The following is a 17,236-nucleotide window of genomic DNA, read 5'->3' as shown; positions in this document are numbered from 1 at the left end:
CCCATTTTTCTTACTGTCTCTCATTTTACAGAAGTTGACTGTAAGAGTTTTATATTTATCAACAGAAGAGTTCCAATAATAGATGGGGATCACCTGGCTAAGTGGGTAAGGCGCTAGCTCGCTAGCCTGGAGGTCGGGTGTTCGATCCCTGCATTGGCCGAGAAAGTTCATCCAGATTTTCCGGCGTGGTTCTCCCTTGTCAGTGATGCAGGACGGAGGGGCTGACAAGGAAAGCTGACAAGGAAAGCTGTCTAGTCGTTCGGATGGGACGAAAAACCGAGGTCCCGTGTACACATTGGCGTGCACGTAAAAGATCCCTTGGCAGTTGGAATTCGATATAAGAGTAGGCCGTAGTGCCGCTGTCCGGGCAAAATTTCCCTCATAGCACACTGTATGGCGTATGCCCGTCTTCATTAGCCCAGGTTAGGAGCAGAACAGTAGGACGTTAAACTCCATTTCATTTCATTTCATTTCATTTCCAATAATAGACGGACATGCGGCAAGATTATCACTGATCTCGTGTTATTACGCGAGACTGACAAGTGAGTGACTGTAACAGTCTAATTAGCTACCAGGGGTGTGTATTAAACTGTCATTTGATTGATGGGTTGAGTAAAAAAACGATAAGGATAAACTTACCCGAAACGAATTCCTAAACGCAGTGGGATAGTGCAAAACAATTTCTAAAATGAATGTCTTTAAGTGCAGTATTTCACAAAACAAACATTCGTTTAAACTTAATTGAAAGAGACATTTTATCGTGGTGTCGATGTTATCTAGCAGGAGAATTACATCTGGTTGGCAGTCAGTTTGGTCTGATACGACGTTAGAAAATCTGTGTACTACAATATTGAAATCATTACCAAATGCGGCATTTGATTGGTTTAACATGACCAAATGCGGCATTTGATTGGTTCAACATGACCAAATGCGGCATTTGATTGGTTCAATATTAGAAGAAATATAGGAGATTATGATCAAATTATTTCCCTATTTAAGTCTCGACCATCCGGTGATACGACAATTAAAACCACAGCCTTACAAATGGTAGTGGCTCAGTAATTGAAGCGCTGGCTCACTTACCTGAAAATCCGGGGTTCGATCCCGATGTTGGCTGAGAAGGTTCATAAGGATTTTTCAGTCTGGGATCTTTTCGCGGGCCCGACAAGGAACAGCCCCTAGTTGTTCGGATAGATTTAAAACCTGAGGTCAAAAGCAAACTTCATAGACTGTTTTATTCTTTACTTAATTAATTTAAAGAAACACTGAATGACACAGTCACTTTAAACATCACACCCTACTGAAAGACACAGACTCTTTAAACATCACACCCACTGAATGACACAGGCACTTTAAACATCACACCCACTGAATGACACAGGCACTTTAAACATCACACCCACTCGTGGTAAGTTCGTGCCAGTCTCTTTGATAAAAAATAAAATACGTGGAACAATAAATATATCTTTGATCTATTGATATTTGACAACTTACAATTTTTCCAATTTATTGTCACAGTAAAAATTATACAGTTTAACGTAAAGGTTAAAAACAATACACGCCACAGTTTGCTGTCCGAATCATCGATACATCTTTACTAAACAGTGGAGATATCTTTTCTTCAAAATAACCGGCATTTCTTCGCTAGATCTATTTGTTAAGGCCAACCCAATTTTCGTCAGGGTCGCGGAGATGAAAATAAGGTTAGGGCACGTGATTGTTGGCGAGATTGTAACATTATGGCTAGGTCGGGGTTAGGGTTGGGGTTGGAATTAGCGCTAGCCCTGTTTACATCTCGTGACTTTTGACCAAATTGATGTTGGCCTTATCAATTAGATCTAACCATGTTTCTTCATGCTGGTTTAAGAAATTCGGTATTCCATTAAGGATGCATTATATAAAAACTAATCTTCGTATCGCAAGTTTTGTTTCTGGCGTCAAATTTTAATTAAAACATTATTATTTATACATTTATTAACATAGGATGGCTGAAATAGTGAATGGGTTGGAAATGAAATAGAATGGGGCTTAACGCCCTATTGTTCTGCTCCGACTGGGATAATAAAAGAAGACGGGCATACGCCATGTAGTGTGCTATGAGGGAAATTTTTGCCCGGACAGCAACGCTATGGCCTACTCTTATATCGAATTGCAACTGCCAAGGGATTTTTTACGTATACGCCAATGTGTATACGGGACCTCGGTTTTTCGAACGATTATACAGCTGTCCTTGTCAGGACCTCTGTTCTGCACCACTGACAAGGGAAAACCACGTCGGAAATCACGAGGAACCTTCTCAACAAACACCGGGAGCGAATCCGCGACTCCCAGGCTAGCGAGCCAGCGCCTTACCCCATCAGGCACTATGACTGCGCATAATGAAAAATGGCTCAGAATATAACGTAATTTGACTAAAAATTTTATTATATTAATTTTTCATTATCTTTAATTGAACTATTAAAGCAAGAACTATCAGCTCTTTATCTAAATCTTACATACATGTATCTTGAAAGAAACTGGCTGTTGATGTCCCTGTATTGCATCACTGTAGCTACTAGTACTAGACAGACTCCTGCACAGAACACGTTGAGTGGGCGTTTTAAACTTCACTCAGATAACAACCACTGCACGATTCACATGTTATCCATTGAGTAGTTTCAAACATAAGATATCAATTCTTTTGAAATCTGATTCTAGTTGGAATAAATAAATATATATATATGTGTGTTCGCCTGCAAATAAAACCGTTATTCTTGCAGAAATACAAACAAATGGCGGTAAGCACGTGCAGAGAATTTGTTGCATAATAGATTATTGCTGTCATGTGTTCGTGTATAAAAGACAGTTTAAGCGATTCCTTGCGGTAGTTAACAGTTATTACCACTCTTAAACAGCATACGTATTTTAAAAAACGTGTTCATCGATGAAGAGTTAATTCTAAAACTTTTCGGTATAAAAGAGAGATTTAGGGTTGGTTGCAGTGGTTACCGTGGTGTTATCTACAGGTGATTCCACTTTAAAATATCCCAAACACCTGTCTATCACAGAAGATTTAATTCCAGGAGTCCGGTTTTTTATGCCGAACCACTTGAGAATAACATCATCATAGACACTTGTAAATTGGAAGTTTCTAGTAGAGACGACGTTTATTGCAATTCTTTGAGAATGGTTAAAGTCGGGTTATCAACGGTAGATTCAACTCTAAAATAATTTACTATCCTAAAACACATGTGGGCCGTTGGCCGGAATTGTTCGAGAAATTAAAGTTTTATACTTGGCCACTTGAAATCAGGTGAATTCTAGACACCTGTGAAATTGGATTATATTTGTTATTGAATAATAAACCCGGATGACCCGGACGAGGAACGATGGCAGTATGAGAGTAGTTTATGGGAGATATACCATACACCAACCATGTGTTTATGAGAAATATACCATATACAAAACATGTGTTTAAGATTTACGATGATGAATAAGTGTTGATTGAAACTACACAGTTTGAATTTTAGAATACAAGCATCTTTTATCTAGAGGTAAGAATATTTACATTTACAAATGGTGGGGTAGGAAATGAAATAAAATGAAATGGGGTTTAGCGTCCAACTGTTCTGCTCCGACTGGGCTAATGAAGACAGACGTGCTCCATGAGGGAGAGAGAGAGAGAAATGGGGTTTAACGTCCACTCGACACAAACTAGGTCATTTCGGGACTAACACATGGTTCAATTTTAATTCAATAATTCGCTTGCGCGTAGGGGTCTTTAGCAGTGAGAGGAAACCGGAGGACCCGGAGAAAACCCACGAGGTGACCCTACTCCTTGTCACGTACAACCGGGGAATCGAAACCCCGCCAGTTGACCCAATGACAGACCGTATGATACAGCGCGCGCGTGCTGTCCATTCAGCCATCCAAGCCCCCCGCTCCATGAGGGAAATTTTGATCGGACATCGGCGCTACGGCCTACTCTTATATCGAATTCCATCTGCCAAGGGATCCTTTACGTGCACGCCCATGTGAACACCGAGCTTCGGTTTTTGGTCCCATCCTAACGACTAGACAGCTATCCTGTCGGGCCCTCCGTCATACACCACTGACAAGGGAAAACCACGCGGGCAAATCCCGATGAACTTTACATACCAACACTGGGATCAAACCCGCGACCTCCAGGCTAGCGAGCCAGCGTCTTACTCAATCTGCAACCGTGGCTCACCTGACCAAAGGGCATTAGACACTTGAAAAACAAGCTTTTTTTCACCGGGACATTAGAAGGGTACAATACCAAAACAATGTATATTGTGTTATGGTTTTCGGGGTTGGGGGTGGGGTGGGGCGGGTGTAGGGAGACAATGCCAAGGACAATCTCTAGCTAAACCACGGGGTGAAATGGTGGGCTAGTATATGGGTTTGAGTTTTGAATGTATATAGTTTTCGGGGTTGGGGTGGGGTAGGGCGGCTGTAGGGAGACAATGCCAGGGACAATCTCTAGCTAAAACCCACGGGGTGAAATGACCGGCTAATAGATGGGTTTTCGGGGTTGAGGGTGGGGTGGGGCGGTTGTAGGGAGACAATGACAGGGACAGTCTCTAGCTAAAAACCACGGGGAGAAATGACGGGCTAATAGATGGGTTTTCGGGGTTGAGGGTAGGTGGGGTGGGTGTAGGGAGACAATTCCACGCACCATCTCTAGCTAAAACACGGGCTAGTAGATGGGTTTGAAGTTGGAATGTATATGGTGTTATGGTTTTCGTGGCGGGTTGGGGCGGAGGTAGGGACAATCTCTGGCTAAACCACGGGTTGAAATGACGGGCTAGTACTGATGGGTTTGAGATTTGAATGGTGGTTCATTACACGTATATAATACAGGGACAAAACTCACAATACGCTTCCTGCATAATAAACATGTTTCAATGTTCGAAACAATTGTCTAAACAAAGTTATATTTGTTATAAGTTATCGATGAATACCAGACACTGGATGGTGGTTTGTTAATATATATTAAAGATTCATTATGTAAGATTTAGGGACAGAGCTAGCAGGATAATGGAAAATGAATATATTGAAAATTGCATTCAAATTACATTATTCTGAGTGAAGTTATGACTGTTTTGACAAGATGTGGCATTGATTGTTTATTATCGTAACAACGGTATTTGTTAATCGAGACTTAGCCTCGCTTCTCCATTTTTACATTAAATCATTAAATGGCCGGAGCGTTGGTTATGGGCTTGCCATGTTAAAGGCTCAATACCACTCTTGTTGTAACTGAATAATATTCCCCAATCTTTATTCTGGTCAACAAATTGTACTATTTTACAATATTTCAAGATGATACAAATTTCATCTTAACACACCTTATTTAAAAATTTGGAAAAATTCAACATAATGGTTTGAAACGTCTAACGTAAACCTTTTCAAATGAAACTTCGATTTAAAAATATTTTCGAACCCTCTGTAATGGATAATTTACACAACAGGTAGGACACTAACACATCTAGTACTTAGATAGAGATATTATTTATTTTCTGGAGCTTTCAAGCCAGCAAGAGTGTTATTGTCCCTTTAATAAAGGTTTAAATAACAATTTATATAAAATTTAAAACTAAAATAAAGATATGCAATAGTATGATTTAACTCTTACATAATGTATCTTTAAGTAAAGATTCATGACGATCGGAGCCATGGTCACTAAGAGCACTAATTGGGTACACATCTTTGGATCTCATCCTGTGGCGCAGAGAAAACTTGATTTCGTTTGGGGTTTTTATTTTTAATTTTTGGGGTTTTTTGTTTTGCTTTTTTGTTTTTGTTTTTTTTTGTGGGTGGGGGGTAAGGTAATTTGATACATGTATTAAAATGTATATGTCGACTCCGAAACACCGTGGCCATTTAATTTTTTTGGTTTTTTTGTATTGCTTTTTTGTTTTTGGTTTTTTTTGTGGGTGGGGGGGGGGGGTAAGGTAATTTGATACATGTATTAAAATGTTTGTCGACTCCGAAACACCGTGGCCATTGCTTCGATCTATTTACCATACGTTAAAAATGTAGATCCGGACGTAACAACCAAACTGGAAATACTATATCAGTTTGTTATCAACCATTAGTCTATGTCATCTAGTACATCCGCATTACGACATTGACCGCGACAGCTGACACAGTACCTGTCTGAGAGAACGATTCAGATATCATAACCAATTTTTGTGATCGTGTATCTTCATCTACATACATTTTCTATTCTAGACAAATGAAAGAAAAAAAATCATTGGGCACGCCGTGAATTCGGATATTTCGGAAATTCAAAATAAACATCTTTCATTTATCAGTCTGTGAAACTCAAGAACTGCATAATAAGATATCACTGCCATATCAATATCTAGAATAATCTTTAATGGAAGATATTTTTGTTACGTGGGTGTTAGAATAATAAAACGTGTTTTTGATAGAGTAACATTATAAGAGTTTCTCACACGAGACAGCTGTTAGTAGTTTAACAAGAGAATTGTCATTCTAAATAAAATAACAGACTGGATGCTGTGTTTATTGAAATGTTAATATCTTTATTCTCAACATATGGTTGAACATTAAAGGCGAGTTATAGACGTATATTCGGTTCTTTCTGTGGCTTTCTGTGACCCAGTGAGTCAGGCACATGCTTACTGACTCGTGTTGCCCGGGGGAGTAGCCAGGGATGTTTCAGTGCAGTTTACTGACTAGTCCAAGCTTCTATCCCAGTGTTGACCGCGAGAGTGTCCAAGGATGTTTCAGCGAGATAATGCCCAGGAATGTTTCAGCGAGAGAGTGGCTAGGGATGTTTTGGCGAGGGAGTGCCCAGGGATGTGTCTGCGCAGTTTCCCCTGGGAAAAAGGTGAAAGCCTATTGGGACAAGAAATACCCGAACGAAACACGCTGTCAAGAAAAAGGACTTTGTGGGCTTCAGTGCCCGAGTAAGATGAAGAGAGGCCCTGCGCTATTCCATTTATGATCCCCCCGCCTCTAATCACCGCACCCCACCCCCCACCCCCATGAGACTAGAGAAAAATGAACGTGCGTTTGAAACACAATTTAAATGAAATGAAATGGGGTTTAACGTCCTTCTGTTCTGCTACGAACTGGGCTAATGAAGACGGACATACGCCATAAAGTGTGCTATAGGGGAAATTTTTACCGGACAGCAGCACTGCGGCCTACTCTTATATCGAATTCCAACTGTCAAGGGATCTTTTACGTGCACGCCAATGTGTACACGGGACCTCGGTTTTTCGTACCACCCGAGCGACTAGACAGCTGTTCTTGTCGAGCCCTCTGTCCTGCATCACTGACAAGGGGGAACCACGCCAGAAAATCTGGATGAACTTTCTCGGCCAATGCAGGGATCGAACATCCGACCTCCTGGCTAGTGAGCCAGCGCCTTACTCACTTATCCACCGTGGCTCTCCTGAAACACAATTAGCAAAGCCGAGGATAATGATGAATGTTAATTATTACACTGCGTGTAAAAACGGCTTATGACAGTCACCTTGGTCGAAGGCTCCGCTGCATCTTGATCTTGATGCCCTAGGCTTCAGCCTGTCAAGCCTATAAGTAGGGTACATCCGGCACTGGTAGGCCTTTAATAATATCCTTAACATATGTTTATTTAAAAACATGCTGTAAGCATCTGTCTAAACAGTCGTCGACAGATCCATTACAACATATTACGATAGATTTCACTTTATGTGTGACTATAAACACTTTGACAACCACTGTCTCTCCCTGAACAACTGAAAAAAACATCATACGACTCATTGAAAGTCATAATCCAAAGATACGTCATGGGGGTTATCTGCCCCTCATTTTATGAAGGTTATAATCGCTGGGGTGGCAATACGATTGTGAATGAGAGAGTGGGTATTACGCAATTAGAGAGAGAGAGAGAGAGAGAGAGAGAGAGGAGTAACGTCAACTCGTTGGACCATAAGATCTGACATTGAATCAAGTGGCATGGTACCGAATCCCCGCTTGTACGTAATAAGGAATAGGGTCGCCTGTCCAACCTCGTGGGTTTTCTCCAGGTCCTCCGATTTCCTCCCACTGCTATAGACCCCTACGCGCAAGCGAATTATTAAAATAAAATTGAACTATATTAATATCTTAGTCCCGAAATGATCTAGGATGCGTCGAGTGGACGTTATACCCCATCTCTCTCTCTCTGTGTAAGTATTGTAAGCATGCCAGACTGTTTTTCCTACATTCACGTACATATCGTTATAAAAACAGCGCCACAGATAACGTATATCTATGACACAGAAGATAGACTGATAGACACGGAGCAAGTCGGTCGGTGAGCGCCAACAGAGAAAATAAATTCATAATAATGAACCCAAGACTGTCTTATATTATCTGATGCATAGTCCAATTATTTTAAACCTATGACGGGATAAACTATCGTTAATTGTTGTTTTATTAAATTCAAAATGTTGTTTGCGTTGTTTATATTTGTTGGGGGCAGATGTGATCCAGATACTGCTAATTATTCCTACATACCTTTTGGGCTGAAGCTTGTTAGTTTTAACTGCTGGGAGGAGGGGGGGGGGGCGGCGGTAGGGCGCTTGCTTGCTATCCACTGTGGTTCCCGGTCCTTGGGATTACTCATCATGGTAATTCCCCTTTGTCAGTGGAGCAGGATGGAGTGACGCCCCCTTGTCGATTGTGCAGGTTGGAGTGACGTCCCCTTGTCAGTGGTGCATGTTTGAGTGACGTCCCTTTGTCAGTTGTGCAGGATGGAGTTGCGTCCCCTTGTCACGTATATTTTGAGTAGTCCAACCTCGTGGGGTTTCTCCGGGTCCTCCGGTTTTGCTCCTACTGCTAAAGACCCCTACGCGCAAGCAAATTATTGAAATAAATTTGAACCATGTGTTAGTTACGAAATGACCTGGTTTGTGTCCAGTGAACGTTAAACCCGATTCCTCTCTCTCTCTCTCTCTCTCTCTCTCAATACTAAATGCCATACAAGGGCCCTGTTCATTAGTATCTGTATCTTGTAATCTTGGGTGTTTTGACAGAAATATCCTACTGACAACAACTACAGCACTCATCCGTCTATAAAATTGTTATTAAACCACACAGATTAAACACCGTTGCCTAATCTACAACTATTAGATTTCCTTTACTGGTATTGATAAGACAAAAATATCTGGTTTGTATGGACAACAGTTCCTTGTGTATTGGGGCTAATAAATCTGTATTGAGTTACTCTACGTGACTACGTTGTGGGTTATTTATTAACGATTTTTTTGATGTTTTAAAATTTACAATGAATAAAATAGATCATGTTTTGTGGTGTTTTTTATGTTTTAAAATTTACAAAGAATGAAATAAATATATCATGATTTTGTTGATGCTTGCAGGAATATGTATTCATCAATTCCGTTGTTAGTTACACGCCTTTTTTTTTTGATGTTTAAAATTTACAAAAAGTGAAATATATCATGAGTATCTAATCGTCAAATATCGTTGTTACTTAACCGACTTGTCAAACATAGGCATATAGCATTACATCGTTTAATGGGCTTACAATAACTAAAGCTTTTGTTCTTGTGTTCCGATCTGTGTTGGGAGCCAGATGAAAAATCTCTGTTGTTTTATTTCTCATAATTTCAACATGTGTAATAAATTAATGCGGGGTTTGTCAGAAATTCCTGAACGGATCATAACTAAAGAAAAAAATAAATAATGCTTTCGAAAAACGCATTTAAAACCATTTAAAACAAGTGTTAGACAATTCACAAATGTATCTCAACAAAAATAAATATTAATAACAGAAATGCAAAGAAATGAAATGGGGTTTAACGTCCCACATTTCTGCGCCAACTGGACTACTCTTTTTTCGACATCCGACTGTCAAGGGATCTTTTACTTGCACGCCAATGTTTTTCGTCCCATCCGAACGAGTAAACACTGTCCTTGCCAGCTCCTTCCGCCAATACCACTGAGGACCTTTCCAAGCCGTCCACGGGATCGACATTTCAGTCAAATTGCTCCACTCTGAACCGAGATATTACCTTTTGAATTTTAGGCCAGCCTCGATCATCATTACTAAAGTCGGAACGATAAAAAAAACAAAGTCTCGATTATCCACTTTTACGTTTAATTATTTTTTCAAAAACTGGATTCCAATCCGCTAAAAACCACAGTTTAGCGATGGCATCGAGAGTTGATTATGGTCTGGATAAGTTAATTAATGTCTAATTAATAATTTAGATAACATTTAAGACCTAGAGAAAGGCCTGCAATAGGCAGATTTATAGCTCTTACATAATGTATGTTTAATAGCGGGCTGGGAGTATAAATTCTATACCAACCTGTATTGAGTGAGGGTCGGAAATGAAATGGATCGGAGGAAACCCGAAGGCCAACATACACCGACTGGCACCAGCGTAAAAGAACAAAGAACCATTGACAAATGGAACTCCCTCAACACTTCCCTCTCGTTCATTGATAGAATATTAACACCATTTCAAAACTCTGGGTTCCATATTTGGATATACCGCAAGCTTACATCTGAAAGCCCCTAACCTGTCCAATCACTGACGAGTAGCGGTTTGTAATACCTTGCGCTCGTCTCTCGATTAGGATATTCCGTTTTATTTTATTAGCTGAAAGAGGTTGCGTAGAAAGATTATCTGCGATATTACTTCGGTGGAAGCGAACGTTAAATCAGGCTATTTCACACACGTGTGAATGGTTAATTCAATGAAATTTTTATCACTTTCATGCTCAGGAAACAAATATTACAAGGATTTTTTTTCTTTCTATATTTGAAAATGGAATTTATGTTAATTGAACGAATTTCTGTAAATTAGAGAAAAAACAAATACGGATAAAAATTTTCCTGGTTATTTTTGTTTCCGGATATTTACGTTTTTTCACGGATTGTTTTGTTACAGTGCACGGAAACAATCACACAAATCAACATCTGTTTTTTTCACGGAAAACTGCTGCCGGAACATTTTACGTTTTGTCACAGGAGTTCTGTACACGAAGAATCTGTTTCTTCTCGGAAGACTGTCTGTGTAAATCTGCTGCTGGATTTTTTGTCCGTTTTATCACAGGATTTCTGTAAAGGCAAAATGCGTTTTTCAGTAGTCTCGCCACATTTCCTGTTATTTACAACATCAAATTCAGTTAATTACTGGCAGTAAACCATCTTTGTACCGACTTCTAAAGAGCAACAAGACTTTCTACATGATGTCAAAGGACAATAAAATTTCGCATGAGGGATAGGCTATTTCTATGTAAAGTGTGATTCTTAACAGACTTACATGGTCTTCCACATACATAATCCCTTATATTATATTATATAAAAACATGAAAGATTATTATTGCCTTTTACATTTTCGGCACTCGACAACAAAATTAGTAGATTGCTACCTTGGATTTGGATACGAAGTAGGTAAGACGCTGGCTCGCTAGCCTGGAGGTCGGTTGTTCGATCCCTGTATTGGCCGACAAAGTTCATCCAGATTTTCCAGCGTGGTTCTCCCTTGTCACTGTCAGTGATGCAGGACGGGGAGCCTGACAAGGACAGCTGTCTAGTCGTTCGGATGGGACGAAAAACCGAGGTCCCGTGTACACATTGGCGTGCACGTAAACGATTCCTTGACAGTTGGAATTCGATATAAGAGTAGGCCACAGTGTCGCTGTCCGGGCAAAATTTCCTTCATAGCATACTGTATGGCGTATGCCCGTCTTCATTAGCCCGGTTTGGAGCAGAATAGTAGGACGTTAAACCTCATTTCAATTGATTTCATTTCATTTTCACTTCTTTCTCCGTCTGCATTGAACTCCTGCGCATGCATATTGGGTTAATAAAACGGATTTCCTTGAATTTTCTGGAATTGTTTCATATTGTCGGTCAGTACACAGAAGTGAAAAGTTTCTAGGCATTCGATCAAAACACAAACCTATCAATAAACAGAAACACGCGTTTATTGAATGAAATTCTCTCATGACGTGCGCATAATTATCACAGATAACGCGTAATAATACGTCAAAAATAAATAAATGGAAATTGTGTACATCAACACCACCGTTCTGTAATTTAAGTGAGTTTATCCCTTCATATCGCTTTTACATTGCGCCAATTACTGAAATTCCTTTAAACACAAACTAATAAAACATTTTAACAGTGTATACTGCTGAGGTATACTTATTTATCACTCGACAAACCTCGGCAGATTCCGTTACTCTACATCTGGCCTTGGCTATATGACGGTAAGTGATATGAACATACGCCTATACAATTGCGATGCGCCACCGATTTACTTATTAGGAAAACTTGCCACTTTTAAAAAGAAGTTATCAAAATTGCGTCGTTCGGTGCGTTTGTAGAATTTTCAGTGCAAAGTTGTCCTTGTTTGAAGAAAATCGGACTTTGAAATATTTGTATGATAAAACATTCTTCAAAGGCATCGTCATGGGCAACGCCATTGCGTAATCCATCAACTTGAAAGTAGTTCCTGCAATGGCGGACTTCGTCATACAGCCGAGGCTAGATGTAGGGTACTGGAATCTGCTGAAGTTTGCCGAGTGGTTATTTATGTTCAAAGTGTCTTTCATGCTAAATATTTACTTGTTTTGGTCCAGTCGACTGTACAGGCACGTGAACAATACAGATGGTAATCTCGTGCATGTTTATTTTCCTTTAATTTATCATGAACAGCAAATGATACAATTTCACAGGGATATATTACACCTTATAAAAGAAAACACCCCATTTTTAAAAATTTCAAATTGTACAAATTGTCGTCAGGCTAAAACAAAACTTGTCAAAATATAATGATTAATGGCCGAAGTGGTGAAATAATAGCCTGTCCCCTGGGGAGGGTTAGATCTAAATATTAAGGACATCTGTAGATTTCTTCAATGTCACGAGGGCTAGAGTTAACCCTAACCCTAGACCTAGCCCTATCCCACAATCCGCGACAACAACCATGAGACCGAACCCTGTTTACATCTCATGACCTTGACGAAATCTGCAGGTGTCCTTAATATTTAGATTTGACTCCTGTCTCCCCAGGGGATTAGTGATTAGCTAGAGAGGAATATTACAAGACGAGGTCATAATGTTTTCAGTTTGTCAAAAATGACGGGAACTTGATATCGGGCTTAACGTACGCTTCCACCAATGTTGATATCGCAGTTAAGAAATAAAAAAAGACTGTACTTAGAGAAATGAAATGAAATGAAATGGGGTTTAACGTCCTACTGTTCTGCTCCTATACTGGGCTAATGAAGACAGGCATATGCCATACAGTGTGCTATGAGGGAAATTTTGCCCGGACTGCAGCACTACGGCCTACTCTTATATCGAATTTCAGCTGTCACGGGATCTTTTATGTGCACGTCAATGTGTACACGGGACCTCGGTTTTTCGTACCATTCGAACGACAAGACAGCTGTCCTTGTCAGGCCCTGTCTTGCATCGCTGACAAGGGGGAACCACGACGGAAAATCTGGATGAACTTTCTCGACCAATGCAAGTATCGAACACCCGACCTCCAGGCTAGCGAGCCAGCGTCTTACGACTTAGCCACCGTTACCCCCTCCCCACGACCTCTGTACTTTAAATATAATATTTCTATACACGGTGTTTTGTATAATTTGTAAAATGTGTTTCAAATGACTTAGGCGCAGTATCTTTTAAAATTTCTATAAATAGTATCGGGTGGGGGACAGTGGTAATGCCGCCACATTTTCCTTGTCGCCCCGAATGCTCCTCGGTCCACGTGGGAATCAGGTCCGGGGGTCGGTACTGAACCTTAATTGTACGCGACAAGGAGTAAAGGCATTTGCTTAACCTCATAATGTTTCTCGCTATTCGCATGAGCGAAATATTGAAGTTGGATATAGTATACGTAACCTATTCTTTGATAAGATGATAAACCCTATCTCCCTCTACCTCTCTCCGACGTGGCTGGGGGCGGGGCGGGGGGTGGTGGTAGTCCAGTGGTTTAACGCGTGCGTGTTAGATATAAGGTTTGTCATTAAGTCAAGTGACCTGGTTTTCAATTATACCCTTGTACGTAACAAGGAGTAGGGTCACCTGTCCAACCTTGTGGGTTTTCTCTGGGTCCTCCAGTTTCCTCCCACTGCTAAAGACTAATACGCGCAAGCGAATTATTGAAATAAAATTGAGCCATATGTTAGTCCCGAAATCGAAATGACCTACTTTGTGTCGAGTGGACGTTACCCCCCCCCCCCCCATTTCTCTCCCTCTCTCCTCTTGTCCGTTCGCTCTTATAAATCTAACGAAAATCTAATTTTGTGCAGTGCAGATACTTCAATTATTTAACCAGTGTTCAGTGGTGTGTTTAAGGATATGGCTTCTAAAATTAAAATAACCGAATCGAGGACATAATATTATTTGTTTCAAATTATTGTCATAGTCGGGCTCTTAATACGATGTCGGGCGCTTAAATTGAGAATTTACAACCCCTTCAAATATTTCACTCTCTCCTTTCTTGTCGCTAGTTTACATATTTGCTCAAAGGCGATTCGGTAGAAGGAAAGCTTAAACATTGCATTTAACGCTACAGTTAAAAAGGTTTGGGACTTGGTAAACTCCGCCTTGTAGCTTTCTTAGAGGTACGTCCGTACCCCAGCGACTGGGGTGTCTGTATTTGTCCACGTATAGCGCTATCCCACGAGAAAAAGACCACAACGAGGTGGCCTGTTCATTGTTTTGTGCTGTAACACAGGATATAGTAGTATGAGTGAAAATGTGCCACTTGTCGGAAGTTGAGATTGAAAGGAGTAAGAACCAACTGTGAAATAATAGTCTTGCCTGTCCCCCAGGGGATATCACACATCTGAGATAACGAACCCACAGGAGAATTGACATAAACTGGATAATCAAAGCTTTGTTTTCTTTCAATCACCGTTGTCACGCCATTTGATTGAAAGGTTTGGATGAGATGAAGAAAAGATCTAAATGCGAGGAGTCTATCGATAACGGCGAAATTAGGCAGACGATCTTTTGATAATGGCGTAATGTTGTGTGGTTGATATTATGTGGTAAAAAAGATGGAATACACGTGGTTTGACATACACGATTGTTAATTGGAAACAGCTAGACATGAAGGTTCGTAATTCTTGTTATGATTATGATATAGAAATGAAATGAAATGGATTTTTAACGTCCTACTTTTTTGCACCAACCGGACTAAAGAAAACGCACATACGCCATACAGTGTGCTATGAGAGTAAAAGTTGGACCAGGCGGCGCCTATATAATTTGTGCTAATAATTTTGGATATATATATATATATCTCCAGAAATATTAGCACAACCGTAAAGCTGCACTACTTTGTTTCACGGTAAACGATGAAAAGATAAAAGGTATGCCGATAAAAACTGATTTCAACACTGGTTTAATAACATTTTAAAGTACTTTTCGTCCGTCTTGGGACTATTCATAAATAATATCATTGCATAAGATGGACAGTAATAGTATATTTATACATATTTACATAGTAACACTGTGGTTTATATTTATATATACGACTTAATCTTATTTCGAATTCCAACTGCCATGGTCAAGGGTTCTGGTACGTGTACGCCAATGTGTACATGCGGGTCTCCATTTTTCGTCCTATCCGAAAACTAGTCACTGTTCCTTGCCAGGGCCTTCTCTCTGCACCATAACCTATAGTGCCGCTGTGCGGGCAAACGTACGTATTATGGCGACCGGTGCAGAGACATAGCGCGTTACACCCCATTTCTGCACTGACTGGGATGGCGCCATACAGTCTATGATGGAAATTTTGCCCTAACAGCGGCGCTATGGCCTACTTCTATTCCAAATTCCGACTATCAATGGTTCTTTTACGTGCACGCCAATATGTACACGGGACCTCGGCTTTTCGTCCCATCCGAAAGATTAGATACGGTCCTTGTCAGATCCTGCGTCCTGCACCACTGACGAGGAAAAACCACGCCAAAACTCCCGAGGAACTTTCTCGTCGAACACTGGTTAGCGATCCAACGTCTTACTCACTGAGCCACGGCAGCGCCGGCATAGATATGATCAATGTGTGTCTTTCACATCATTTGTCTTTCAGAAAAAAGAGGTCCCGTGTACACAATGACATGCACGTAAATGATCCCTTGACAGTTGGAATTCGATATAAGAGTAGGCCGTAGTGCTACTGTCTGGGCATAATTTCTCTCATAGCACACTGTATGGTGTACGTCCGTTTTAATAAGCCCTGTCGGAGCAGAACAGTAGGACGTTAAATCTCATTTCATTTCATTTGATTTCTCTCACAATGTTTAACGTGGAGTGTTATTTTTATATGCTTCATCTCTTTTATAAAATTTAAACTGTGTACATTCTGTTTTATTTCTTCAAGCCAATATACTATAAAAACCACGATTAGGGCTAGTTAAATATTGCCTGAGAGCTAATTCAGTAAGATTGTATCCTTTTAAGCCCCCGGCACACCAAACTAGTTCTCACTACGTTCTGAAAAATTTTCCCACTCGGGTTCAGAGAGGAAGAGAGAGAAATGGGGTTTAACATCCACTGGACACAAACTAGGTTATTTCGGGACTAACACATGGTTCAGTTTTATTTCAATAATTCGCTTGCGCATAGGGTTCTTTTGCAGTGGGAGGAAACCGGAGAACCCGGAGAAAACCCACGAGGTTGGACAGGCGACCCTACTACTTGTCACGTACGACCAGGGAATCGAAACCCCGCTGGTTGACTCAATGACAGACCGTATGATATAGCACGCACGTGTTAACCATTCGTCCACCCAACCCCCACCCCTCGGGGTTCAAACTGTGTGCGTACGGACAATATTTACACACTCTACCCCGACCACAACCCGTTTTACGCTTTTCTAGGACAGGGTGGGACGTTGTTGAGAACTTGTTTGAACTTGTTTGGTGTGGTGGGGGCTTTAGCTGAGGACGGTTACGTATTTTAGTTTGGCAAGCCATATTTACTAAGTAAACTTGTTCATGTTTGACTCGTCTTTAAAATATATCCCTGTTATCAAAATAATGTTGACAGACAATGTTACATCTTGTAATTACGTCATTATGTCAATGCAGCGAGAAAGCTATGGTGGCTCGTGAGTAAATCATAAGCTCGCTAACCTGGAGGTCCCGTTTTCGATCTCTGCGTTGACCGAGAATGTTCATCGGGATATTCCGGCGTGGTTCCCCCTTGTCAGTCGTGTAGGATGACGGG

General features: G+C 40.6%; 1 protein-coding gene across 2 annotated transcripts in view; it reads left to right on the top strand.

The window, feature by feature from the left end:
• The first annotated feature begins 3,391 nt into the window (after window positions 1–3,391).
• The window catches only part of LOC126830972 (neurogenic locus protein delta), a 101,987-nt gene continuing 88,142 nt past the window's right edge, over window positions 3,392–17,236 (top strand). Inside the window, exon 1 of one of the 2 annotated variants that reach the window (XM_050561574.2) lies at window positions 3,392–3,533. Coding sequence is in view for 1 of the 2 variants with exons in the window: in XM_050561573.2 (XP_050417530.1) it covers window positions 15,113–15,118 (6 nt within the window). In the remaining variant the exon portion in view is untranslated. Of the gene's footprint in view, window positions 3,534–14,553; window positions 15,119–17,236 lie in introns of those variants that run through there. The other variant, XM_050561573.2, reaches the window with a different exon arrangement.

The sequence above is a fragment of the Patella vulgata genome, chromosome 8 (assembly GCF_932274485.2).
Source record: "Patella vulgata chromosome 8, xgPatVulg1.2, whole genome shotgun sequence".
In the NCBI taxonomy this organism is placed as follows: Eukaryota; Metazoa; Mollusca; class Gastropoda; family Patellidae; genus Patella; species Patella vulgata.
The sequence above is the reverse complement of the archived record's forward strand: the minus strand, read 5'-3'. Positions and strand labels throughout refer to the sequence as shown.